This window comes from Epinephelus fuscoguttatus, linkage group LG19 (assembly GCF_011397635.1).
Source record: "Epinephelus fuscoguttatus linkage group LG19, E.fuscoguttatus.final_Chr_v1".
In the NCBI taxonomy this organism is placed as follows: Eukaryota; Metazoa; Chordata; class Actinopteri; order Perciformes; family Serranidae; genus Epinephelus; species Epinephelus fuscoguttatus.
The window spans coordinates 8,892,781-8,919,660 of NC_064770.1; the positions used below are offsets into that span (position 1 = coordinate 8,892,781).

At 40.4% G+C, this 26,880-nt stretch overlaps 1 protein-coding gene across 1 annotated transcript; it reads right to left on the reverse strand.

Moving 5' to 3' along the window:
• Positions 1–410: 410 nt before the first annotated feature.
• Positions 411–13,547, reverse strand: amdhd2 (amidohydrolase domain containing 2). The gene is made up of 12 exons (XM_049561580.1): positions 13,203–13,547; positions 11,334–11,471; positions 10,974–11,110; positions 9,948–10,087; positions 7,596–7,650; positions 6,280–6,492; positions 6,016–6,104; positions 4,138–4,282; positions 3,934–4,041; positions 2,811–2,879; positions 2,185–2,286; positions 411–2,101 (listed from the first exon to the last, which is right to left on the reverse strand). The coding sequence occupies exons 2-12, from the start codon at positions 11,414–11,416 to the stop codon at positions 2,022–2,024; spliced, it is 1,221 nt and encodes a 406-aa protein (XP_049417537.1). The 5' UTR covers positions 11,417–11,471; positions 13,203–13,547; the 3' UTR covers positions 411–2,021.
• Between the last annotated feature and the right edge of the window lie 13,333 nt (positions 13,548–26,880).

Genomic DNA, 26,880 nt, shown 5'->3' on the forward strand with positions numbered 1-26,880 from the left:
CGCTCACATTCACACCTATGGACAATTTAGAGTTATCAATTAACCTAGTCCCCAATCTGCATGTCTTTGGACCAAAAATTAAGATTTTGCATGTTTGTTTGTTTGTTTGTTTGTTTGTTTTTTAAAAAAAACAATGCTTTTAATCAGATTTTTCACAACATTTTTAGCTTATGATCTGCTACAAAAAAGGAAAAGTCTTGTCAGGGTTCAAATGTTTATGAGCAGTTCTGCAAGAGAGTGATATCCCTCTCTATATGGCTGTAGAGTATACTGTATATAAAATGTAGACAAGCTAAATCATGCAAAAACTCTACTAAAGTGCATGAACAACAGAAATCAACCCAAACAACACATAATATAACAAAGTAAATGATATTGCTTAAAGGGAAACAATCATTTTACAATGAGAGTTAATTTATGTAGTTTAATACCAAAATGTTTATCTTTGAATCACATCTATGTAATGTGATTAAAATAACCGTTACAGCATCTGGATGCAGGATAATGAAAACCTGTTACAATAAATGTATAAGCATTCATAAAATCCTTTATATGTCCTGTCACCTATGCAATTTAAAGACATTTACTCCCATAATACACGTCAAATCTACTAACATTCATTCCTATGAGTCTATTTGATTGCTCATACTTGACTAAAGATACAAAAATACTTTTTTTTTTAAAGAAAATCAAAGTACTGTCTATCAGTGAAGTTAGTCCAACAAATCTGTAGAGACCCTGTGAGGCTGTGATGCTCATTACACTCCGAAAAACAACAGTTCTGGATGGATGAAATATGAAGAGAGAACTTTGCTATTCTTTGATCTAAAGGTCTTTAGGAAAGGTCAGTTCTTTTTCTATATCTGAAAGGTTTATCCTCTGCAATGGCCTTTTTAGTACATCTAAAGCCCATATGGGAGGGATTTATGTCCCTAGGGGAGGAGGGAGGATTTTTATGTCATCTGTACTGATCAGTGATGCTAATTCCACTCTGAGCTCGTATGTCTGTGATTGTTCAACCTACCCAGTAATTACAGGTGGCTACCTTTTCCTGTGAACTGACTCTCCTGTAATTTAAGTCCAGTCCACAGAGACACTTTACATTTTAAATGTGTATCTCAGTTTTATACAAAGAGCAGTTTACTGCTACTGAGTTTGAAGTACCAAAGGATTCTGTTAACCTTATAGGTTACTTGTTATCAACAGTCAGTCAATTTTAACTTTAGTTTTTCCAAGACAGTGGAAGCTCATCAAATGTGAACTGTCGCTTTCCTAATGTAAAAGCAGCCTAATCAACATTCATTCAAAGACTTAATGGTACAGCTGGTGTCTTTATGTAATATTAACCCTGTCTGAATTATGTAAAGGTCCAGTGTGTAGGATTTATGGAAATATTTTGGCAGAAATGGAATATAATAAGCATGTCATCTTTAGTGTATATCACCTGAAAAATAAGAATTGTGTTTTCGTTACCTCAGAATGAGCCATCTATATCTACACTGGAGTGTCTACGGAGATCGCCATGTTTCTACAGTCATCAGAACTGACAAACTTAATAGTGGCTGCAGATGGGTTCATTTGCGTTTCCCATCAGTCAACCTAGTTAGTAGCACCTTTAATTCATCAGCATTAGTTGTACTATCAGCCGAAACTGAACTTTATCGAAAATATAAATGACTTAGTTGTTTAACAAATGGAGGTTCTGACTCATTGGTGACACTAGAAGAAAAGTCATAAGACATCCTCTGGGAACCATGAATTTCTGTACTTTCACCAGTATCACATCCAATAATTTTTAAGTATTTTCACCCTGGACCAAAATGTTGCACCAACCGACTGACTGACAGACCGACTGTTAAGACAAAACCTGGTCTTAACTGACATTTATTAACTGGAGAGAATAAAGTTCACTGTGTTTTCTGATGAACTAAAACATTCAACAGGTTGTATGTTTCACAGTGTCCCCTGAAGGCACCGCAGGTCCCAGCTGTCGAGCCAGTTTCCATCGTCTTTTTCTTTCTCTATGGTCCTTTCCTCCAAACCTCCTCTCCAGAGATAAAGGTGGCTTTGACACTGAGGGCATCATCAAGCAGAACAAGGTCTGCGAACACAGACACAATAAACAGGATTAATGTTTCTGTCAATACACGGCAGAGACGATTATTTTATGCAGTAAATCCTGACCTGCATCTGATCCATAGTCCAGGTTTCCCTTCTTGTGGCAAACACCCAGAAGTTGAGCAGGGTGGAGAGAAGCAGCCTCCAGAGCTTCCTCTACACTGCAGCCTGTTATGAAAATGGAAATACAGTGGCGTTGTAGTGGAAGCTAGAGACTAAGTACCTGAAATACAGATCCTGTTATTTAGAGGGACTTCTTGCCAAAATCTTTTACCATTTCCCGGAAAAATACCTACAGGATTCATGGGTGTCAGAATACTGAGCTATCTTCAAACCTAATGTTATTTTATGATGAACTATCTGCAGTTCTGTTTTTAAAATCATTTAAGGCGAGAAATCTCAGACATCCTAGGAAAAGAGTGACATATTTCAAGGAAGTAATTATGTTAAAATCACCGGAAAAGCTTCAACGTGACTGGGAGCCTCCTGTTTATCAAAATGCTCCAACATTTCACTACACAAATCCGTCTTTGAAAAGCTCAGTGTTGTTATAGAACCCAACATTTTTTAAACTAGAGAATTTTTTGGGTTTCATTTATGCCAGTCATAGCTGTGGAACAATCAGCATATATCATGGCTTAACAAGCTCTTTTTAAGTCATAAAACCAAGTAACAAAATCTTGCAAACTCACCTGAAGCATGTTTAAAATGCCGTACACACATGTCCATCGTGGCTATGCTGCCGCTGAGCGTCTTAGTGCCTACAAGAAAGAAATAGTTTAAAACTCAAAGCCTTTTTAAGAGCTGAATCAGACTGATGGGGGGAAACAATCTAGGATACAGAATAATTACCTCTCATTCCACAGGTGCAACATAAAAAGATCTTGTGACAAATAAAATACCAAAAGTTATGAATCAGCTGTTACATTGATGTTTTTCTTCATCCCTTAAAAAAACAGTATAATTCAGACACTAAATATATTACTTACATTTGAAATAGTTTTTGGCCTCAAAAGAAGAAGAACGAAATGATTCAAACTTCCATTTAGTCGCTGTCCCCACAGCGTTGTATGACAGGAGAGAATACTGTTGGAACTTGGATTCTGAATTTATTTTTTAGTCCAGAAAAGCGTCAGTCACTCAATCATTTTAAAACTACAACAGTACAACTGGGCTCTAAATAATTAGTAAGTCTGTTTTTCTTTGGCCCCTCTGCTGGTCTACTCCTTGGTTAGACTGAACAGATTTAAACTGTTCATCTGATATTCACTGATCCAGTTCCAACAGTGCTAACCTTAGAGTAACACCTTGTGTCTATTGTGTGGTTTGAAGAATAGCTTTGCCAAAACAACATGTTGCCTGTTAATTCCAGCAGACATTATTGTGCACCTGACACCAAAACAGAAACATGTTCTTGTTTAAATCTGCTCATATTTTGATGCTACACTTCCTGTTTCTTTTACCAATGACTGCTGATTTCTTCTCTTCTTATTGAACTGTTGCTCAGAGGGATCTTTGTCTCTTTCAGCTGTCAGTCTGGTTGAAACATTGTACAGCATTTTGTTCTCCATGTACAAAACAAACCCTTCATACAAAATATCTATTTGTAAAGAGGACTTTCTACAGTCTAAAGGCATTAAAGACTATTCAAACATATAGAGTAGTCCTCTCAGACATCTGGACCCAATCAAGCTTTTGTGACAGGAGATAACAAACTTTTAAACAGTTTAAACACATTTGTGTTACCTCTATAAATCATCATAATTAAACAGAAACTGTGTGAAAATGTTTTAAAACTGAAGAGGAACTTAAGACCTGCCACATATGCATGGAGACCCTGGATCTCAATGACCTGCTGGCCCAGAGTGTGACGACCAGGAGGAAGACCCATTGCTGTGATTGCATCTGTCACCAGCACCAAACCTGAACAAAACAAACAAGATGACAGGAAGTGACATCAGGACTTCGGCTCTCTATAGTTTTGTAGTCTTTTCACTGACAACAGCAACCTCCACTGACCTGAAGGGTGAGCTCTGTGAGCGATGCGTAGGGCAGCAGGGTTCGTGTGGATCCCGTCAGCTATCATGCCGTAGTACACTGTCCTGCCTGCAGGAACTTGATCACTGGTCAGCAGACCCACAATACCAGGGTCCCGATGGTGGAACTGGATCACAACACATAGAAAGACAAAAGAAGATGCTGTAAGTAATGAATAAAAGCAAAACAGTGCTTAAAGAACAAAGCGGTGAAGGGTTAGGGCTGTTTCATAGTCGACGCAAAGGCACACAGACGCGAACGCATTGGGACGCATCGAGACGCATTGGCTGCCATGATGCGTGCTTGCGTCTCAAAATGTGTTGTCCATCTTTTTTGATACATGACACAGTGACGCGTGTAATACCATGCGTTGCCAGCGGGGGTGATAATGCAAGCGACGTACTTGAAAATAACCAGCTTTTGTTATTCACAGAAGAAGCAGGTATGAAATATGGCGGGCGAGGACGAAAAACTATGCGAACTCGTACAGGCACACCCCCATTTATATGACAGTTCTAGTGCCCTGCACTCTAATAAAATAGCAGTATTAGCTAGCTACAGCAGTACCAGCAAGCCGGAATGTACCGGTGACTCTGCTACCCCCTGTTGCGCAATTGATGTATTGCATTTCAAGTGCCGCCCGCTTCGCTTGCGTTCAGGGTGTTGACAATGAAAGGAAGTGCGTTGCTCGCATCGCTTGGTCACTTGGTCGCTTGCTCGCGTTGCGTGCATCGACTATGAAATGGCCCTTAATCTCCAACAGCGTCAGGAAACCAGAGGGAAGATGAGATACAGCCAGGGGTGGAGCACTACAACCGTAATGTAAAAATACTTTGTTACTTAAGTAAATCTATGTAAGTATAATTAGGAAAATCTAATTTAAGCATAAAAAGTAGTAAAATGTCCCCTGTGAGTGATATACAGATTATTTTCTCCTTTAATCAATTGATTGGTTTGTGAAAACAGTAAGAAATTTATCACAATTACCCGGGGCCCAAACTGACACCTTTACAATGTTTGTTTTGTGTGTAAACCTCAACAGTATTACGAATACAACACAATTATTAAATATTAATAGCAAAAGCAGCAAATCTCCTCATTAGTTAAGCTGAAAGCATGAAATGTTTTTACATAAAAAATGACTTAAACTATCAAAATAGTGTCCAATTAATTTTCTCATTGATTATTCAACTAATTGTTTCAGCATTATTTGCACATTTACATATCTTTTGTTTACAAAATCTTAATTTGTAAAGTAGCAAAAGCTGTCAGATAAATGTTCTGCAGTCAAAAAATACAACATTTCCCTCTAAAACATATCAGGGTAGAAGTATAAAGTAGAAACTAGAAACTACTTTTCTAGAAACTAGAAAAATTAAGCACTTCAGGACAGTTTTTTGATTAATAATTATAATGAATTAATTTTTTTTTTATTTATTTATTTTTTTTAGATATTTTTGGGGGCATTTTTTGCCTTTAATTGACAGAACAGTAAAGCGTGAAGGGGGGAGAGAGAGAGAGAGAGGGAGAGACATGCAGCAAAGGGCCACAGGCTGGACTCGAACCCGGGCCGCTGCGGCAACAGCCTTGTACATGGGGCGCCTGCTCTGCCACTAAGCAACCAACGCCCCATAATTAATTAATTTGATTAATATATTCAGTTACATTCCACCACTGTTTAGCACATTTGTTTAAATTATATTGTTCTGGTCTTGACAACCAGACACCCACTATTGATTTTCTCAAAGTATTTGTTAAAATCATGTAGTGTAATGTTGTATGCTGCAAAATGGATATCATGTGCACAACAACATTATTACGATAAATACAGGCTCTAAAAGAAGATCAGGTGGGACTCACAGGCAGCATGGCATTAAAGAGGTGAGTGATGAAGGAAGCTCCGTGCTGAACAGCCTCCTCAGCCTGGGACAGGTTGGCCACAGAGTGACCTACAGGAGGAAAACAGTAACATGCAGGAGGACCCCATTAACAAGAGTAAGAGATGTTCACACAAAAACACACCTAAGAGCACCTGCATTATGTTTTTCTTACATTTAAGGTGTAAAACAAGCTTTAAAGAAAGCAGGGGCTCATTCTGGATGTGAGTGAGTAGATGTCGCTCACCTAATGACACAGTTATGCCCCTCTGGCATAGCTCCCTCACCACTGATAGGCTGCCGGCCAGCTCAGGAGCCAGTGTCACCATAGCAACGTTGTCCAGGCTGCCGTAGGCCTCTATTAGGTCCTCTATCCCTCCGGACTTAAAGGTGCGCAGAAACTGCTCCGGGTGAGCTCCTTTCTTCTCCAAACTGATGAACGGGCCCTCCAGGTGAAACCCTGCAGAGAGGAGATCAAACTTCACTCTGTTGTTGCAGCAAATAGTAAATATTTTAAATAATAAGTCTGCCGATATTGTGTGTGTATCAAAGCCTGATATTCCTCTGTGCCATAGGGCTCCGTTGTTATCCACAAACTATTAAAAACACATCAGTTAGCTACGCTGTTGCACTGAGTGACATGTTCCTTCATTAGCATGAACCAGTGACTGTATATAAAAATGATTGGCTGCAGTATAGATCACAAATGCCTCACTGTCCATGTTGGCTAAACATTAGTAGAAATTAAAGTACATGTCAAAGATTGTTTTTTCCCAAAGATAGCTTCTGTCATTTCAGGTAGCTCTGTCAAGCCACTGTTTGTCCAAGTGTTTGTTTTTCTGATAAGTTTGTTTTTCCATTGGTTATTTGATGCTATAAAAAAGGGGGTGTGATGTCATGAGTGAAAGCTGTGTGTGTCATTTGGTGTACTCGCAATCAATGGTGCTGCTCGCTACTGGGTCCGATGGGTGCATGGGCAGCAACTCACTACCACACACTAATGCGCTGACTTTGGCTCCAAATGATGGAGATGGCAGCTCCCCTTTCCAGGAGATTTTGGCTTTATCTTTGTGCAGCTGGATGATGTGGAGACGCATTATCCATCTTTATATACAGTCTATGCCATGAACACACACAATTTTTTTTTTGACTCATCACACATACACTGTCCAGCTGCCACAAATGCTCACTAGAGGACCAAATGTGGATTAATCCACTGCTAAAAATAGTCCCCAACAAATGCAGTTTCCTCCTGTTTGTTTGATAAAAACTAATGACCAGCTGTTTCAGGAGATAACTGAGCCATTTAAGACATAAAAAATAAAATAAGAAAGGAAGTCATGTTTTGTTGTTGACTATTTAAAACATATAATTTAAGTAATAACCAGTAATGTAAACACAGCAGTAAAGCATTATAATAATTAGAACATACAAACAGAGTGTACTGCATGACACCTTTGGAGCAGACATACTGAAAATGGGCATTTGTCCTTAAACTGGATTTATCCTTTGGTATCAAGGGGCTTTGGTGAAGCAACACACCCCACACTGCTAACATCTTACCAAGAACTCCAGCTCCATGCTTTCCTCCATTGTGAACTTTGACCTGAGGCAGAACCTGGAACACACATATAGATTACCAATGATGGATATTATGTGCAGCAGCAGCCTCTCAAATAATAAAGTTAGACACAGCCAAGAAAATCCATTTTAAAGGAGTCCATCTACAATACTCCACAAAGCCAAAGTGGAAAGCAGGCAGTGACACTTAAACATGAGAACAATGTGAGAACATTTCCTGTTTGATATGCTGTATAGTTCACTGCTTGAAAAGTACATGAGTTTTATCCAATTAGCAGGATAAAACTCGCAGGCAGCAGCTAATTAGACAACCTATGATACGAACCTCTTGTCTGTGTAACTCAGTGACTGCTTAAGTTTATTTTGTCATTATTTACTTCTAGAGTTTTATATGAATACATTTTGAACTTCATATTTATTCAGTATTATGTTTATGTTGCTGTTGATTTAACTGTGTTGGCTGAAAGCACAAGGCTTCTGCATTTAATTAATTAACTTTCTCATACTAGGATTTTATCTGCATCATGTATATGTAACTTCATAAATTTTTGGTTATTGCTTACAGTACAGGCCAAAAGTTTGGACACACCTTCTCATTCAATGCGTTTTCTTTATTTTCATGACTATTTACATTGTAGATTCTCACTGAAGGCATCAAAACTATGAATGAACACATGTGGAGTTATGTACTTAACAAAAAAAGGTGAAATAACTGAAAACATGTTTTATATTCTAGTTTCTTCAAAATAGCCACCCTTTGCTCTGATTACTGCTTTGCACACTCTTGGCATTCTCTCCATGAGCTTCAAGAGGCAGTCACCTGAAATGGTTTTCCAACAGTCTTGAAGGAGTTCCCAGAGGTGTTTAGCACTTGTTGGCCCCTTTGCCTTCACTCTGCGGTCCAGCTCACCCCAAACCATCTCGATTGGGTTCAGGTCCGGTGACTGTGGAGGCCAGGTCATCTGCCGCAGCACTCCATCACTCTCCTTCTTGGTCAAATAGCCCTTACACAGCCTGGAGGTGTGTTTGGGGTCATTGTCTTGTTGAAAAATAAATGATCGTCCAACTAAACGCAAACCGGATGGGATGGCATGTCGCTGCAGGATGCTGTGGTAGCCATGCTGGTTCAGTGTGCCTTCAATTTTGAATAAATCCCCAACAGTGTCACCAGCAAAACACCCCACCCCATCACACCTCCTCCTCCATGCTTCACAGTGGGAACCAGGCATGTGGAATCCATCCGTTCACCTTTTCTGCGTCTCACAAAGACACGGGTTGGAACCAAAGATCTCAAATTTGGACTCATCAGACCAAAGCACAGATTTCCACTGGTCTAATGTCCATTCCTTGTGTTTCTTGGCCCAAACAAATCTCTTCTGCTTGTTGCCTCTCCTTAGCAGTGGTTTCCTAGCAGCTATTTGACCATGAAGGCCTGATTCGCGCAGTCTCCTCTTAACAGTTGTTCTAGAGATGGGTCTGCTGCTAGAACTCTGTGTGGCATTCATCTGGTCTCTGATCTGAGCTGCTGTTAACTTGCGATTTCTGAGGCTGGTGACTCGGATGAACTTATCCTCAGAAGCAGAAGTGACTCTTGGTCTTCCTTTCCTGGGTCGGTCCTCATGTGTGCCAGTTTCCTTGTAGCGCTTGATGGTTTTTGCGACTCCACTTGGGGACACATTTAAAGTTTTTGCAATTTTCCGGACTGACTGACCTTCATTTCTTAAAGTAATGATGGCCACTCGTTTTTCTTTAGTTAGCTGATTGGTTCTTGCCATAATATGAATTTTAACAGTTGTCCAATAGGGCTGTCGGCTGTGTATTAACCTAACCTAACAACTGATGGTCCCAACCCCATTGATAAAGCAAGAAATTCCACTAATTAACCCTGATAAGGCACACCTGTGAAGTGGAAACCATTTCAGGTGACTACCTCTTGAAGCTCATTGAGAGAATGCCAAGAGTGTGCAAAGCAGTAATCAGAGCAAAGGGTGGCTATTTTGAAGAAACTAGAATATAAAACATGTTTTCAGTTATTTCACCTTTTTTTGTTAAGTACATAACTCCACATGTGTTCATTCATAGTTTTGATGCCTTCAGTGAGAATCTACAATGTAAATAGTCATGAAAATAAAGAAAACGCATTGAATGAGAAGGTGTGTCCAAACTTTTGGCCTGTACTGTATATATAGAAATAATATATTTTTTTTACAGTTTAGTTCATGATATGCAAACACTCAAAGGCCCTGTAAAAACTTGTTACCCTTCCTAAGTAGGTAAATCTTAAAAGTGTCTGATTCTGTACCCGGATAACAAAGCTGAAGTGTTTTATGATACCTTGTGGTAGACATCAGGAGGAGAGGTGACCAGCGTGGGACAGAAGGACGTCACACCGTGCTCCAGGATCTTTTTGGCTACAAATGAAACTCCACTGCTGACGTCCTCGGAGGCCTGAGAGAAGTCAATGCCATATCCTCCTGCAGGAAGAGGATAGAACATTGAGAACATATACATGTAGCAGAATGATGATCAGTTTTGTTCATTTTGAAACCTTGGACTGATTTCTTACTGATACAAGTCAGTCATTATCGTTTAATATGTCAGTTATTTCAATTGTCATAAAACAGTGAACACTGAAAATTAAACCTCAGCAAATGTCTTGTTTTACCTGACCAACAGTCGAAAACCCAATGCATCACATTTATTGTCAAAGAAAACACATTTGCAGTGGTGTTCGCCTTTGATGTGTAAAATCACTGGACTTCCCCTTAACATAATTAATCTGTTATTAAAGTTGCATGCCAAGAGTGCAAAAAAATGGTCAGTTATTTAACTGATGGAAAATTAGAGACTATTTTAATAACTACTAGTTTCAGTCATTTTACAAGCAAAGTGACAAATATTTCCTACTTCCATGAGAGGATTCTCTCTGTTCTCTGTTTTTCAATACTTAAAACTAAACATTTTTTGTGATTTGAAATATTCAATGAAAAAACAAGGCATTTGAAGGCATCACGCTGAGCTCTGGGAACTTTTGTTGGGCTTTTTTTTTTGGTTTGTTTTCAACATTTCATAAATTTACCAAGACTAACTTATTAATTACAATTACAATTTGCAGATGAATCGAGAAGGAAAATGATAGTTAGAGCCATAAATAAATAACAAAATTGTTTCAAATTAACTTGCTGTTGATGGAGTTTTTGATTAATTTACTAACTGTTTCCCTTCTGAAACAGATCAGCCACACCCTAAAGCACCCTGAAGGCAGCACGACATGACGGTGACAGTCAGATGAGCTTTAGCCAACCACACTGAATTGTGTGTGTGTGTGTGTGTGTGTGTGTGTGTGTGTGTGTCTGGTACCATTGATCTGAACGTCTATAAAGCCTGGGGCGATTATGCTGCCTTCACAGTCCACACGCTTGTCGGCGTAACCCTGCTCATCAAAGAACAGCTTCTCTGGATCTAAGATCCTCCCCTCACGCACCCAAAGGTCCTCTCTGCGTGCACACACACACACACAAACCAGTGGTAGAATGTAACTAAGTTAAAATGCGCACAAACTTAAACATCTGCAGCAGTAAAATGCAACATATATATTAATGCAGCAGGAATGTAAATTCATTTTGCTGATAATACTTCTGCCACCACTGACACAGTGAGGTGGTGGCAGAAGTATTATCAGCAGCAGGTGAGGTGTGAGTGTATGTGCATGTGTTGTACCTCTGCAGCTTGTGGTTTCTAAGTATTCTGCAGTTGATGAACTGAGTGATGGGAGCATCAGACACAGACTTGTTGGACGGCATGTTTTTCTCTCAGCAGATGAGTAGAGACAAACTTTGTCCACTCTGCTTCAGGTGACTGAAAGAAACAGCAGAATAAATGAAATGCTCCTCTTTGTTGCACAAACAGGGATATCATGTAAACAAACTCTCTTTATTTGTTTTTATTGTTACATTAAACATTTCATTACTTTGTAGCCATCACACTTGGGCTGCAACTAAAAATGATCAGCAATTGTATTAATTTAAACGATTCATTGTTTAAGGAATTTTCAAGCAAAGAGAAAACATTCTGTAATCCCAGCTTTACAGTTTCTTTAAATAAAATCTCTAAAAACCCAGTATCTTTGGATAAAATAAACAATTAATGAGATCATCTTGGGAAATTTTAATAAGCATTTTTCAAAACATGTCAGAAAATAGCAGTGTTAGAAGAAGTACTCAAATCATTTACCACAGTGTAGGAATACTCTATAATACTCTGTTACAAATAAAAGTTCTGCATTCAACTTTCAAGTAAAAGTATAAAAAGTATTAGAATCGAAACATATGTAAAGTACCAAGGATCAATTACTGCAGAATGGCCCACTCACACTCACATATATTATATCATTGGATTTTAATTATTGATGCATTCATGTGTTCATTACTTAAATGTTGTAACTGGTTAAGGCGGAGCTTATTATAGTGACTTTAGTTTAATCTAAAAAAATAAATCATTATTTCATTGTTAAATAAACTGAATCTACGAAGTGAGCTGTCAAATGTAGTTCATTCAAAAGTGAAATAGTTTCCTGTGGAAGGTAGTTAAGCATAAAATAGCATAAAGTGATAATACTTAAGTAAAGTACAAGTACATAAATTGTACTTAAGTATTTGAGTAAATGTAACGAGTTACTTTCTACCGCTGAAAAATAGTAAAAAAAAATGTCTGTCACTATTTCCTAAAGCCCTAAAGTGACATCTTTAAATGTCAGAACACAAATATATTCAGTTTACTGTGACATAAGACACACAGAAATGCAATTATTCAAAATTAATTAATAAGTATTTGACATTTTTCTTTCCAATGAATACATTTTGGAACCTTTGTTTCTCTGTTATATCTATCACACGTCTAGCTAAAAAAATGTTCTTCGTTTTCAAATAGTCCTGGTTACTGTGGTAAAAGAAATGTGTATAAATCTCTTTTAAAAGCAAAGTAGACACTTTGAGAGGCACAGAAGCCAGACTAAAACACAGCTTTTGGTCAGCTTTAAAACATTTGAGGAATCTTAATCTAACCACATTTTTGCCCTGAGATGGACTGCAGGGTGGCCTCTTTGAATACATGTATGTGTTGCTCTGCTGTGACAACAATTAAGCTGAACTCTAAACCTAACCTCTGAAAGCCTGTAGTTGATTTTTCTTAGCTATGGTTCGGCTTTCCATGATCACCAGCTTAAAGTCATGATTGGTGTACTTTCTCCTTTATTTATTACTATCACTGTGTATGAAGTGACCAACCACTGATGTACCAATATTAAATGACATCTGATATCTTATCAATGTGGGTGCAGCAACTGACTTTGACCCCTGATCTTCTTTATGCTCTTAGGGCGTTTTTGAATGAGGTTGCAATAGGCAAAACACATGTTCATCTAATTGTCTTTCAAATTCTGTGCACGTATTCTTTTACCAGGTTGTATTTGAGAAACTATTACTTGTGGCTCTGGTCTGGTCTGGTCTCTGCGTGAAAATGCACAATGCCAAACTTCATCCAGAAAAGAGTCAATTATAAGTATCCATAGCTCTGACCTTCTTTACATACCTTGACACAGAAAGAGGTAGTGAGTGTGAGGATCGGTAGAGTCCAGTTGTCAAATCGGCATACACAAAACCCTCAACACAACACTTATTCCGGTAATATCCAAACGTGTTCAGTAGTCACACCGTCGTTCTTCTTCCACAGGACCACAGGAGCAAGGCGAGGAAGGCAACATTAAACTACTGTAATTTTTAACCGAGTGCGGCGACCGTACATTTCGTATTTCCAATCAGCTATTTTGCCATTAGCAGGTAAACAAATAACCAAACTAGGGGTTACAGTGTTTATGTACTTGTCTAGTACTGGTTCTCCCCTCAGAGGCGTTTTTAGCTGAGTCTGTAGAACAGAAACAGGGGAAACGGATGTCATGTGACAAAGCGGAGCTGCAGGTCAGCTGATCAAAACACACTCACACACACAAAAAAAATACTGAGCCTGCAGTTTAATGATGGTGAATACTGCACAGTGCCCAGATGTAGAAGACGTATTCAGACTCTTTACTGAAATAAACCTACATAATAAGAAATACCCCATTACAAATAAAAGTCCAGCATTTAAAGTCCTGTCACTTCAGTAAAAGCACAGCCTATTTCAAGTATCAGCTGCAAAGGAAAGAAGTATTCTTACCCTCATGTAGTTAAAGTACAGAAGTATTGTCAGCTTCATACAGTAAAAGTACATGTTGTGCAGTAAAATGTCTGCTGTGACTGATACCTGATTTTATGTGTCCTTATTAGTTGATACTTAAACATCAGTGTCAGAGCAGCATGTTCCTGTTGTAGCTGCTCCAGGTGGAGCTAGTTTAAACTAATATACAGTTAGCCAGTTTAGTCCAGTGGTTGCTAACCTAGGGGTTAGGCCCCTTCAAAGGGTCACCAGGTAAATCTGAGGGGTCATGGGTTGATTCATTGGATAGAAGAAGAAGAAGAAGGAACAAAGGTCTGATACAATTGAAGTTGCAGGTTAAAGCTGCAGTGGTTTGAACTGGCCAGTCTCAGCTCAACTCAAGCTTTGTGGTGGTGTCGCCTGCAACTCAGCTTGTCAAGTTGCCAGCGGCTAATTTTAGAACGTAGGAAACATCACCTGTTTCAGCAGCCAATCGGCTTCTAGCAAAGTCCGCTGGCCAAGTCAGTAAACTGCCTGCAGACGATGTGTTCCCTTTCTGCGGCATTCTCTGACGGTCCGTGTACCATTCCTGCAGCTGGTGACATATTGATAAATCATCTCATTTGGTGGCATCAGTGTAAACTGGCAGATTTTTAGAACAATGCAGACCGCGAGTATCAACAACAGCAACTTGTTGCAAATCTGTCCTGGCCTTTGTATTTGTATCGGGTCCATGTCACTGGTCCGACAGCCCATTGGTCCGACGGTCCGTGGTGCTGAACGGCTCCCAGGGGGCGTATTTCTACCTTGATGGTGCACCGCGACCGGCTCTGGGTCAGAAGGGAAAGGCTTGATGCGAAGCAGGCCCACAGCTTATGTGTTTGTCACTTTCTTTTTCATTTTAACCCACACCATGATCTTTTCCTGACCCTAACCAAGTGTTGTTTGTGGCTAAACCTAACCAGACCTTAACCACAGGGCATCATGATGATTTCGGAATGGACTTCAGAACAATGGGTATAATATGGTCGGAACAATGGGATGTCGAACCAATGGGATGTTCCCTTCGTATCTTGGGGACTTTCTTACTTTTTGTGAAATATTGGATAATGTAATGCTTTGGACCTGTTATTAAAATGAAAACAAACTGACAAACTGGCCTCTCTCTATATAGGCCTGTATATACAATGTGTGTGTGTGTGTGTGTGTGTGTGTGTGTGTGTGTGTGTGTGTGTGTGTGTGTGTGTGTGCCTGAATGCCTTTGAGACAGTTACTAAGCCAGTAGAGGGAGCTAAAGCACAGCATTTGATATTTCCCCATAAACAGGACCCTCACCTGACTTGACTCTTCTGAAAACAGTTTGGATTTTGCATTATGGACTTCAGTACTTGCATGATTACACAGAGTTTATCCAGCAGGATCATGTACACATGTTACCACTGTAATTAGTACCATAAAGTCTGAAAGGCTTTCTATCTGATGACTTTTCTGTATTGTATGCAGTCACAAGATGTTAGTTTAGAATATTATATTATATCACTGACAGGGGTGAGTACTTATACCATCAATATTGTAATTACATTTAGCTAGTAACACTTGTTTACTTGAGTGGCATCTCTTGTACTTGTAGTATTTTATCATTGATGTACTTGTACTTTTACTTTAGTATATTATCTTCCACCACTGTTGTTACTCTGAGTGAGCACAACCACCACCTCCACATGCAGGTGCAGGGCCATAGTTAATTTCCCCTCACAGGTCAGGTGAGACGATGAAGTAAAAATCCAGCTGAGCCAATGTTCACGCTACCAGGAAGTGCTGCACCAACCTCCGTCTCCAGTCCCCAGTCCCACCCCCCAGCCCCTGCTTCAGGCAGAGCAACAGCCCCCTCCCCATTCCTGAAAGTCGACAATAAACTACGTTTCCAGTAAGCCGGATACCTCCCCATGTCCTGCTCATCCCCATGGAGACCACTACGAGAGTCCGCAGTCCTGTGTCCTCTGGCCAAACCCGGCCACCCATGAGGACAGAGAGCCTATATTTCACCCAATATGGATCAAAATGTAGATCTCCACTGGGACACAGTGCAAATGCTTCTCTGCGTTTCCTCTGTCAGGACACAAAGAAAAGACTTGGCAGCAGCACTGGTGCATATTTGAGAGGAGAACTCAGAGGACTCAGAGTGGTGTTGGTGTACTATATTTTACAGCCTCTGCGTCCCCTCTTTTGTGAGACGTGACGTCAGCATTCCCCTCAGAGCTGCGTGAGTGACACAGTATCTTTGTTTTGGAGTCGCCACATCTCATTCACGGCCGCTTAACTCCAGAGTCCAGGGCTGCGTGGTGGCCTTTCAGGATCCCTGATTCCTTAATCCGCTGGTTTTTTAAGGCACTGAATAAGCAGCCGTTTGTATGCTCAGTTCAGGGGCGGCGGGGTGCTTCTGCTTTATGGGAATTGTTGACTTGCAAAACACGCCCTGAGGACACCAATTGACTGATACATTGAAGGGATGACTGCCAGCAAGGTCATGGTGAAAGGTCGCACTGCTCACATGTGGATGGTGCAGAAAAACAAGGCAGCAAAGAGTGAAATGATGTCAAATGTGTGCTGCTTTTAGCTTCTAAGATGTGAGAATTTGCTGCCTTGTTTGTCTTCTATGATATTAAACTGAATATCTTTGAGTTTTGCACTTTTAGCCTGACAAAACAAGACGATTGGATCTGTCACTTTCAGCTCTGGAAAACGTTTTTTTGACATTTTATAGACAAAAGAATTAGGCTGAGATCAAACTAGAGCCTGACTGATGAACTGGCTAGCCGATATTATCAGATGATATTATTTACCTCAGATATATCGATATTGGCTTACATTTCATGTCTGGGGTAATTAAGACACAGTATCACCATTACGAGCCCTTATCACACATGGAATACATAACATTTCCAACTTTATATATCTATCGAAATAATGTATTTGGGTATTCTATAAATGATGTTTGTATACAACTAATTTGCAGCAGCCAAAGAAGTGTAATGTTGCCCAGATGTCTTTTATATATATGTCTTTTATAAACATAATGAGGAAACATTTTTAATCAATGTTTAGGAAACTCAAATCCCTACATCATGGTGGTGGTCTTGATTTAGTCCTGAAAAAGTCTTCAGTGACTTGAAGTGCAAGACAGGATCTGTTACCTTAATCAACATTTATCTGAAACCTCTAACCTTCTCTACCCTTCACTAAACTGTTGTCTAATCCACAGACAGGACTCAGGATGTGAACCCCACCCTTTGCTGTCAAAGTCCTTGAACTTTGTACGTGCACTTTCCACACACTAAGCTGATGGTCAGCCATCTGTCAATGTCAGGCCATTGGTGAGTGTCTGTTGCCCTAGTTTTTACAGTGTGTCCCATAGCGTTGGCACTAGCTGGCCCTTGCCCTTGGTTTTTCAGCCGATTCAGCCTGCCCAATCTCACTCCCAACTCGTTAAATACCGCTGCTTTGTCAGTGATATCGACATTAGCGATGCACAGAGGCACCCTTCTTTGTGGTAAGATACGCACTGAGTGACAGCAGTTGATGCTGTTGCAAAAACCCAACTTGTCAAATACCGTAGCTTTATCTGTAGACATTGGTGTCAGACTCTGATGCACAGAGGAACCCTTCACAGCGGCAGTAAATGCACTGGCCAGCAGCAACTACCCTAGCATTAAGAGCAAGAAAGTCAGTGTAGGGCGGACAGAAGTGGTGGATGGGTCAAACAAACTCAAGACTTTCACCTGGAAGGTCACTATTTGTTTACCATGTAAAACCAAAAGTCAGTAGAGTCATTTTAATGACAATGTATTGTGCTAGTATGGGTAGTATGCGACATATGTTACATGATGTTACATGACGTTAGTTGCAACTGTAGTGATTTTAAGTCAAACTGATGTTTTTTCTAAACCTAACCATGGACTTTTGTCGCCTAAACCTAAGGACATAAACAACAATTGTTTTATTTACATAGTAAATTTATTTCAAAGAAGACTGTATGCATGTAATGAGCAGAAACTATAAATTTCCTGTGAAAACAGAAATGTGTTTTGAAAAGACACAATGCGTGCAACAAGTGTAAATTGACACGCTGTCCCTGAACATTCAAAACTGACACCGGAGTGAACCTGGTGCGTATTATTTTGATGAGTAGGTCCACTGACAAAGTGGCGGTACTTTACAAGTTTGGATGACAAAGTGGCGGTTCTTGACAAGTTTGGATGAGAACACAGCATTCAGCATGCTGAATCAGAGCCCACAGAGCCCATCGGTGAGAGGGATCACTCTTATTGGCAGTTCAGTTCAGTTCAGTTCAGTGCATGAGAAGAAAAATGGAAGTGAGGAAAGTAAATAAATGACTAAAGTCAAGAGGGCAAACTTTTTATGTTAGGTAAATTATTTTTTGTAACTGTGTTATTGTTCGCAAGCGCATGGTAAATACCCTTTGATCTTTCAATATCAGGTTGCATTGTTAATGTGCTACCTGAGTAACTGCCATCTTGAATCTGTTTTGTCATTCTTCTTGTTTCCTTTTTTGAATAACAAATACAAACTGCTGCTGCCTGCTAGTATTAAGAGATTCTTCCTCTCTCACAGGGGCAGAACATAAGTGGCTGTAGTCTGGGATTGGTTGTGGTCTTTGCAACGTGTCAAGTGTAACTTTTTGGCACAGGTGACGATGTTGATTTGGTGTGTCTGGGCCTTTAAAGTGAAATGACAAATGAATAGTACTACTATTTTGTGTTAAAAACATTAACTTCTCATCAAAGTCAAAATAGCTTAGGGCCTTGCCTAAAGGTGCAAAGTGTCCCGTCATAGAGAACAGTGACCGAATTCATCATATAAATGAGTTCATTTTCAGACAGTGTTTCCTTGATGCTTGTCAATTTTTAAAAGTTAGAAACATTGTGTGATGCAGCCCTACAAATTCTGTTAGAAGATGGGACAGTTTGTCAGAAGTACAGAAAGGTTTTTAGACGTATTGTGTGTTTGACTTTTTACAGTTTGCTTTACTACAGACAACAGCATGCTGTTTGGTTGTAATGAGTCATTCTTATAATGAATTTGGCTTTGTTTCTATGAATCTTCTGCTTGCATTACCTTAGTTTTATTTTTGCATCAGGCTTCAGACATTATATATTACATCAAATACATCTCCCAAATCATCTTGCCAAGTTAGGTGGATCTAAACTGTACACCAGTGGTGGAATTCTGTTCTCTCTTCAAACTCTACTTTCTGATTAGAGTTTGAAGTCATGCAGATTTTCTTCAGCCTGAACAGAAAGAAGTTCAATGCACTGCTCAGTGACACCTTCATGTTCGCTGACATCTGAGAGGTCTGTATCCTTTGCAAACATATGTGAAGGGTTGGGAAAAAGGCAAATCCATTAGCAAACAAAGCTTCAACACCTCCACACAAGTCTGCCCTCTTGTTCCTCCACTCACAGCAGCTTCACGCTCACTAATCTACTAAATCTGTTGTCACTTGTCCTCAGTGACAACAGGCCCTACCTCCTCCACAGCCTCCCACTGCTCTTCTGGACTAATCCATGTCTTCCAGTTGTTTACATGTGGACTAACTGGATAAAGAGAGATAAACAGGAAGGTTAATCAAAACAGGAAGAAGTGATGAAAAGTAACATTTTCTTAAAGTTCAGGGTGATATCTTTAGACGTCTTGTTCTGTGCAAAGAAAACACAAAGATGTTACACTAACGATCAGGAGACGGTGTGGCTCAGAAGTAGAGCGGGTTGTCCACCAATCAGATGATCAGCCACTTGAACCCCCAAGTCCTCCATTTCTCATGTCGAAGTATCCTTAAGCAAGATACTGAGCCCCAGTTTGCTCCTGCTGGCATTTCCATTGGTGTGTTAAAAATGTATGGTAGCCTGGGCCACCAGTGTATGAACTAGTGTGTGAACGGGTGAATGTGACTCGAAGTGTAAGAAGTGCTTTGAGTGGTCAGAAGACTAGAAAGGCGCTATGCAAATGCAGGTCCATTTACCATTTACAAAGTTAAACTCGACTTAAATGTTTAACTAATCACTAAATTAGCTGCCAGTAAATATCTGTTACAGCTTATTTTCAAATGTATTTTTAAGTATAATTTTTTCAAGTTAATAGTGTTTTATTGCTGTTCTTTATCCATTTTGTCAGTTTACGTCTAATTTTGTTTTTTTATTCACCACATATCTATGTCTGTCCTTGTGACACCTATATTCCTCCTCTAGGGAAAAATAGGGAAAAATAAAGGTTTATCTTATCTAAAAAAAATAAGGTAGCCTAATAAATGTCCAAGCGACAAAAAAACAAACAAAAGAAGATAAGACTGAAATGAAGCTTGATGTACATTCATGTTTGTCATGTTCACCTTGTTTAGTGGATCCGCAGCCGTCTGCAGGCCATACGGTCACCACCTCCCTACTCCTCCTCTGCCACAGGAGCTGCATTGTTCTAGAACACTCTGGATCAATCTCCTGTACAAGAAGTAAAGCAAGGGAGGAGGGTCTTCTCCCTTTTCTCCTTTCCCTTTCTCCACCCCACATCCTCCCCCTCCTTAGCCACCCTGTGCTGTCCTGCGTCTCAGCAGCTCTGGCCTGTTTGCATTCCTCTCAGTTAATAAGTGTTTGTCTGATCCCTGGCGGGGGGTGTAAAGATCACCCACACTAACACTGCATCTCCCCGCACCCCTCCCCTAACTCACCCAGCTGTAAAGACGACAGGAGTGATGCTGCAAGGAGGGGGGTTTGGTGTCATAAATTTTATAGACACATTGCTCAGCCATTATCATAATCAGCAGTCTGCAACATACAGAATAAACACATTGACACACACATGGCTCAAATCTGAATTTTAATTTAAAGGGTAAGCCATAAGTGAAACAGTTTCAAACTACAGTATCAGCTGGCCGCAGCGTCACTGCCCTCCTGTGAAGTCAATCATTCCTCAACTAAACAGGTTATTGGATCACATATTAAACCCAAACTAAGAACTCCAGCATTGTTTTTTATCCTTATTTTGGGAAAAGATCAAGAAAAGGTGGAAGAAAAACAGACTAAGAGTCTACGGCCTGCTCTATGAGGCTGTACTGTGAGCTAAATGTAAATGTCTGCATGCTAACATACTCACAATGACAATGCTAACATGATGGAGAAGGAGCGAGGTATAATGTTTACCACGTCAATCATCTTAGTTAAGGGTTTTAGCATGCTAACATTTGCTAATTAGCAGAAAACACAAAGAGCAGCTGAGGCTGCCATTAGTTCTGCAAGTATTTGACCTGATGATGGAGCTAGATAAAAGGTCAGAGGATCACCAAAGTAATTCCAGTTCATCCTGAGGAAAACATGAATATCTGAACCACATTTCATCACAATATATCTAATACTTGTTGAGATATTTCAGTCTGGAACAAAGGGACAACTGACACTGACCTCCACAGAGCCAAATCATTAGCATGACTGAAAACAAAAAGAAAAAGAGAGCTGGCCCTGTCTTCTTTAGTGTGCAGGAGGCATTTAGTTTCAGGGCTGCATGTGTCAAGTGGCTTCCTCTCGTACGACAGGTATCTGTGCTTTAACTTGCCTACTGAAATTAAATCCCATCAATAAATCAGAGATATAAAAGAAGTATTTATAAAGCACACGTAGATATTAACATGCATTAGTGAGTCATATGGGCAAATCTAAAACACATATTACAAAACAATGGAGACAAGAAACAACAAGGACAAACTCTGGCACACTACAATGAAAATATCAGGGTAACGTGTTACTGTAGTATAAGACAAATGACAATATGGAGAGAAAGTGCAGGTTGACCTGCAGGTTGTAATGAGAAAGTAGACAAGTTGAATTATTTGTTCAGCTTTACTTAACAAGTGCCACTCTAGAATTGGGTACATGAATAATTGCAGGGGAGGTAATGTTCTGGGGAGTGTGTCTACCCAGTGTGCCCTCAGCCCGATGTCCCCTTTGCCCTGTCTTCCCTCATCCTTTGTTCCCTTCAGCCCTATGCTCCCTCACTCTATGGTCCCTTAGCCCTTTGTACCCTCACCCCATGTTCCCTCCATCCTGTGTTCTTTTTACCCAATGTACCCTCACTCTATGGGCTCTCAGCCCTATGGTCCCTCTTCCCTATGTACCCTCAGCCCTATGGTCCCTCAGCCCTATGTTTCCTCTGCCCTATGCATCCTCACCCTATCTTCCTTGATCCTGTGTTACCCCTGCCCTATGTTTCCTCTGCCCTATGTACCCTCACTGTATGTTCCCTGACCCTGTGTCCCCATGCCCTATGTTCCCTCACCCTATGTCCCTTCCCTCTGACCTATGTTCCATCATCTTATGTTACCTTTGCCAGATGTTACATCAGCCCTATGTTTTGTCAGCCCTCTGCTCCCTCTGCCCAATGTTATCTCATCTTATGTTCCCTCAGTCCTATATTCCCTCAGCCCTATGGTCCCTCTGCCCTATGTTGACTCATCTTATGTTCTCTTTGCCCTATGCTCACTCACCCTATGTTTCATCATCCCGATGCTCCCCCGACCCTATATTCTCTCCTCCCTCTGATTAATAAGAAATAAAAGGAAATACATTATCTATACAGTCTTTCTCAGTGGGTGTTTTTATGTTGTGTGGGATTGTTGTCAGTGTTCTTTTTGGTTTTACCATACAAAAGTGGACAAACTGACAGACAAACATATTTTCCAGTTGGACATACTTCGATGTCTTCCCCAAATCTGAGTGTTAAAATCATGATGAAAACAAGGGAAAGCTCCACACTAACTGCAGCTCTACAAACAGAAGCTGATCCTGACTCTGGTTTCATTGGCCGGTGATAAAACAAGCCGCCATGTGAAATCACAAATCAAGCCAACTGCTATTAAAAGGTCCCACTGCAGTAGACTGATAGCAGAGGGAGAAAAAACGACATATTAAAGAGCAGTGCCAGAAACATCCCGACTGTGAGCTGTTTTGAAAATCGTCCTGGAAGCTCACTTTCTCTCTATCCCATGTCCACTCCGATCAACTCATTCTGTGGATACTTTGAACACAACAGAGAAGCTGTGCAGCTCTTTGCTGGGGGTGTGAGGCTGCACCAGTGAATGGAGCGGCTTCAGACTGGTGGAGGGCTGCTCGTAGAAATCCCTGGCTGTGCTGAGCGGCGAGGGGGTCTGAGTCTTGGACCAGGCCTGACTGGGTGTGTGTGGAGGAGGCCTTTGTCGCTGCTGTTGCCACGCCAGCTCACCTATTGAGGGTAGAGTCTAAGATATGTAAAGCAGCAGCGTTTCAAAGCTTTCCTTCTGCTGTGGAACAAACAAAGAAATAAAGAAATCAAATTAAAGTTTGGAAAAGAGTGAGTAAAGAGCGGGAGTGAGAGAGAAAGTATCCTCTGTAGTAAATGCTTATGCACAGGGCCAAGCCATGTGTTGGAATCCGATGAGTGTTGAGGAATGGAAAAAGAAAGGAATCATTAAAAAGACGGAGTGAGGTGGAGGGAGACGGCTATGCCCTTGTTTGCCCAGAGTGGTATTTTCCTTTCTCATTGAGCTGGTCCAAGTCCTGCAGGCGGCTTGGTGAGTCTCCCACCAGCATTGAGAGGCAGGCCTGGGCATGCCCGGGCCAAGGTCAAACTGTGGCCGCCAAGAACGCGCACAGGGTTCAGCCTGCTTCCCACCTCCCCCAAGCTGCCACGGCTCTGTTTATGTTTGTTTGTTCTGTCGGTTTCCCTCCTTCAGCTTCCACAGGGATCGCCTCAGCAGCTCAGCCTCTCTGGAGGGTTCGTCAGCACACGCAGGTATCAGGTGACTCTTCTTCCAGTACTATGTGGCCGAGGTGAGGTGCTTCATCAGTATCACACTCCATATAGGGCATCAGTATATGTTACCAAAGGCATACAGTCACCTGCCCCTGCTGCCACAGGATTTTAAGGCCTGTCTGCAGAATTATTTCTTTTTTTTTTGCCACGACATTGCATGAGAAAAGAATGACCAAGAATATCTGAAGGAAACAATACACACAGCTGGTGTGAATTGTTGCAGACAGGAGTGTAAGCTGAGAATGTGTTTGGTAATTGACTCGAGTATTTAGAGACTATTGTTCTGTCACTGCAGTGAGTCACTAACCTTTATGTTACCTGGACACCATAACACTGCAGAACCTTGGAAGACAACAACAAGGAAAAACATCTGACGCATTTAAGCACAAGCTGGACAGTCTTTGATATTCCTTAAGTCAAAGATGCTTTAGAGGTAACCCCATTTGCTACCCCATCTCCTAGACATTATGTTTATATACTGGTAATATGCAACAGTGTATGCATTTAGGAAAAAACATAATACTTCCTGCAAATCATTACTATGAGAAAACAGTTTTTTATGAATGTGTCATTAACATATAGAAACTGAGAGCAAGAAGGACATGAAAGTTTTTATAGCGATATTTAGACACTCACAGCATTTGGTTAATGATCTCTGAGCTCTCTTAGCTGGGTTAGTCCTTTTTTTACATTGTTTCCAGATGGTTCCTGTAATCCATGATTTCTGGATGTGGAATGATTTAAGTGTTCACACATCCCTACCTTAACAAGACAGGTCACTCCTCCTGAATATGGGCAGCGCCACACTAAACCTGAACAACACCTCTCGTTTCTACCGTCACACCAGTCCTTATTAACTATAAAGCACTCAGCTCCTCTCCTTCTCTCACCAGAGTCCTCTGCTCTGTCCGATTGACATATAGAAAAAGAGTAACCTGGTTGATTGGCGCTGTCCAAGATTCAGCCAAGTTTTCAGTGAATTAAAGGATGTTACAGTTCCTGATATCCCACTGGTAACTAATGCCGAACAGAGGACATCCAGCTTATTTCCGAAGCTTGTACAATGTCTAGCAGGATGCTAGATCAGCTGGTGCTCTTTTCTTCGCCATCATTTCCTTGATGTTAACTATTTACATTTGAAAACTTCGACCTGGCAAGCTAGCAGTCAGCTAGCAAAGCTTGGCAGGAAGAGACTTTACAGACAGGTGAATTGAGATCCTCATCCCGTTAAGTGATTCACAGCCACACCTCACCACTGTCCGAAGACAACCACAAAAAGCACCACCAAGACTTGCAAAATAGTTTTAAGAACCCAAATTTAACACAATTTCAGCAGTGCTGGCAGAGATTGGAATTTTTTGTATCACGTCATCAACTGTTGTAGAAGTAAATTTCCATTCTGCCGTTGTCTGTCAGTGTTGTTATGATCTTAGGTTAGCTCAACAGGTAATTAGTTTGTTAGTTCAAGACAGACTGGTGCAATCACAGAATACTAAACCTCAGTTTTTTACTTATTGTGTGATATCAGGTGAGCTACAAGTATTCTACAGGCTAAAATTTGTGTTCCACTTCAGGGGCTGAATCCCAAGGAAATTCTAACCAAACTGAGCTTAATCATCAGGATAAGAAGTGCCTTTAATGTCCAAGTATGAGTGCACATGCAAAGAATTTGACTCAGGTTTTCATTGTTCTCGACTAACACAAAAAAGGACATACAGCTAAAAGGATAAGGACAACTAAGCTGGACAAGGTAAACATATACATTCATTTAACTACTATCTACAAATATATATATATATATATATACATATTTCATGATACCTGAGTTTACGTGTGACATTGCATTTCAGGAGGCTACAGCATAATGAACCCCATCCACAGCAGGAGGTGAGCAAGCTCAACAAAACTTCAGCAGTATGTTAAACCATCTGCATCATACATAGGGCACGCATAGATAATGGTAACAGTTAATGATGCTATGGATTTTGTTTGATGTTTTGATGTTATTTCTTTGCTGTAAAACTTGCTGGTTTCCACTGCTACTAACGTAGCAGTCAACGGGGTTGTTTCATACTCAAAAAGACACATTTAAGATAGAGGTAGAGTGACTGCAAAGCTTCTCTGGTGAGCACCCACAGTTCTTCTCACAGTTTCCCAGCTCGCTGTGGAAGTTTACTGGTCACACCAGGACTGGCTTTGTCATGCTGGTCTTCTGCTGCCTCATTCAGTCCCCTGAAACACCTACAAAGGAACGTCCCCCTAGCCCTGCGTAATGAATAAAGAGGCCCTCCCACTGTTTCCCTGGGTATTGTCTCCATGTTGTTACACAGAGTGTGTATTGCTCACTAAGCCTGTGATGGATGTCGGATTACCCCTTTGCTTGTGTCTTCCTGACAAAGAAGCATCAGACTGCACTGCAAAAGAGGACACACACACACACACACACACACACACACACACACACACACACACACAGAGGCAAACATGCAAACACACACCCATGCACTCTCCAAACATAGACCCGCCATCATCCTTAACATCCTGCATACAATGATCTACAAATCTTTGTCCTGACCCCGACACCCTGAACACATCAGCACCCTCATGGTGCTGACATGACATTCATGGTTCTTTTATAGTGAATTGATGTTTTAATGCATTTTGATAGATATTTGCAGTGGTGGAAAAGATATTCAAATCTTAAGTTAAAGTAGTGATATCATAGTGTAGAAATACTAACAAGTAAAACAAGTTTAAGACCTGCACAAGTAAAAAAGTATTAGCATCAAAATATACTAAAAGTACCAAAAGCAAACATACTCATTATGCAGAGTAACCCATTTCAGAATAACATGTCTAGGTGGATTATGATTATCGAGACATTAATGTGTTTATCACTTTAATGCTGGAGCTGGTAAAGATGGAACTCATTTTAATAACTTAATATACTGCTAAAAACTTTAAATTAAACTTTAATAACTATAATAACACATCACGCCTGATAATTTATCAGTTGATTTATGTTTTGTATTAATCTAAATTTGGAAAGTAATTTAAGTTATCAAATGAATGTGGCAGGGTTGAATATTTACCTCCAAAAATGTAGCTGAGTACCTCATAGTTTATAATGAAAATACTCCAGCGAGGTACAAGTAGCCAAGCTCAAAATGATACCTGATTACAGTACTTGAGTAAACGTCAAGTTCTTAGTTACCCACCACTG

Excerpts from the sequence above, each read along its gene's own strand:
- amdhd2 (XM_049561580.1), bottom strand. The coding sequence starts at position 11,416 with ATGCCGTCCAACAAGTCTGTGTCTGATGCTCCCATCACTCAGTTCATC. Across the intron at positions 10,088-10,973 it reads TATAGACGTTCAGATCAATG|GAGGATATGGCATTGACTTC; the intron begins GTACCAGACACA and ends CTCTTCCTGCAG. Across the intron at positions 4,283-6,015 it reads TCTTTAATGCCATGCTGCCT|TTCCACCATCGGGACCCTGG; the intron begins GTGAGTCCCACC and ends GTTGTGATCCAG.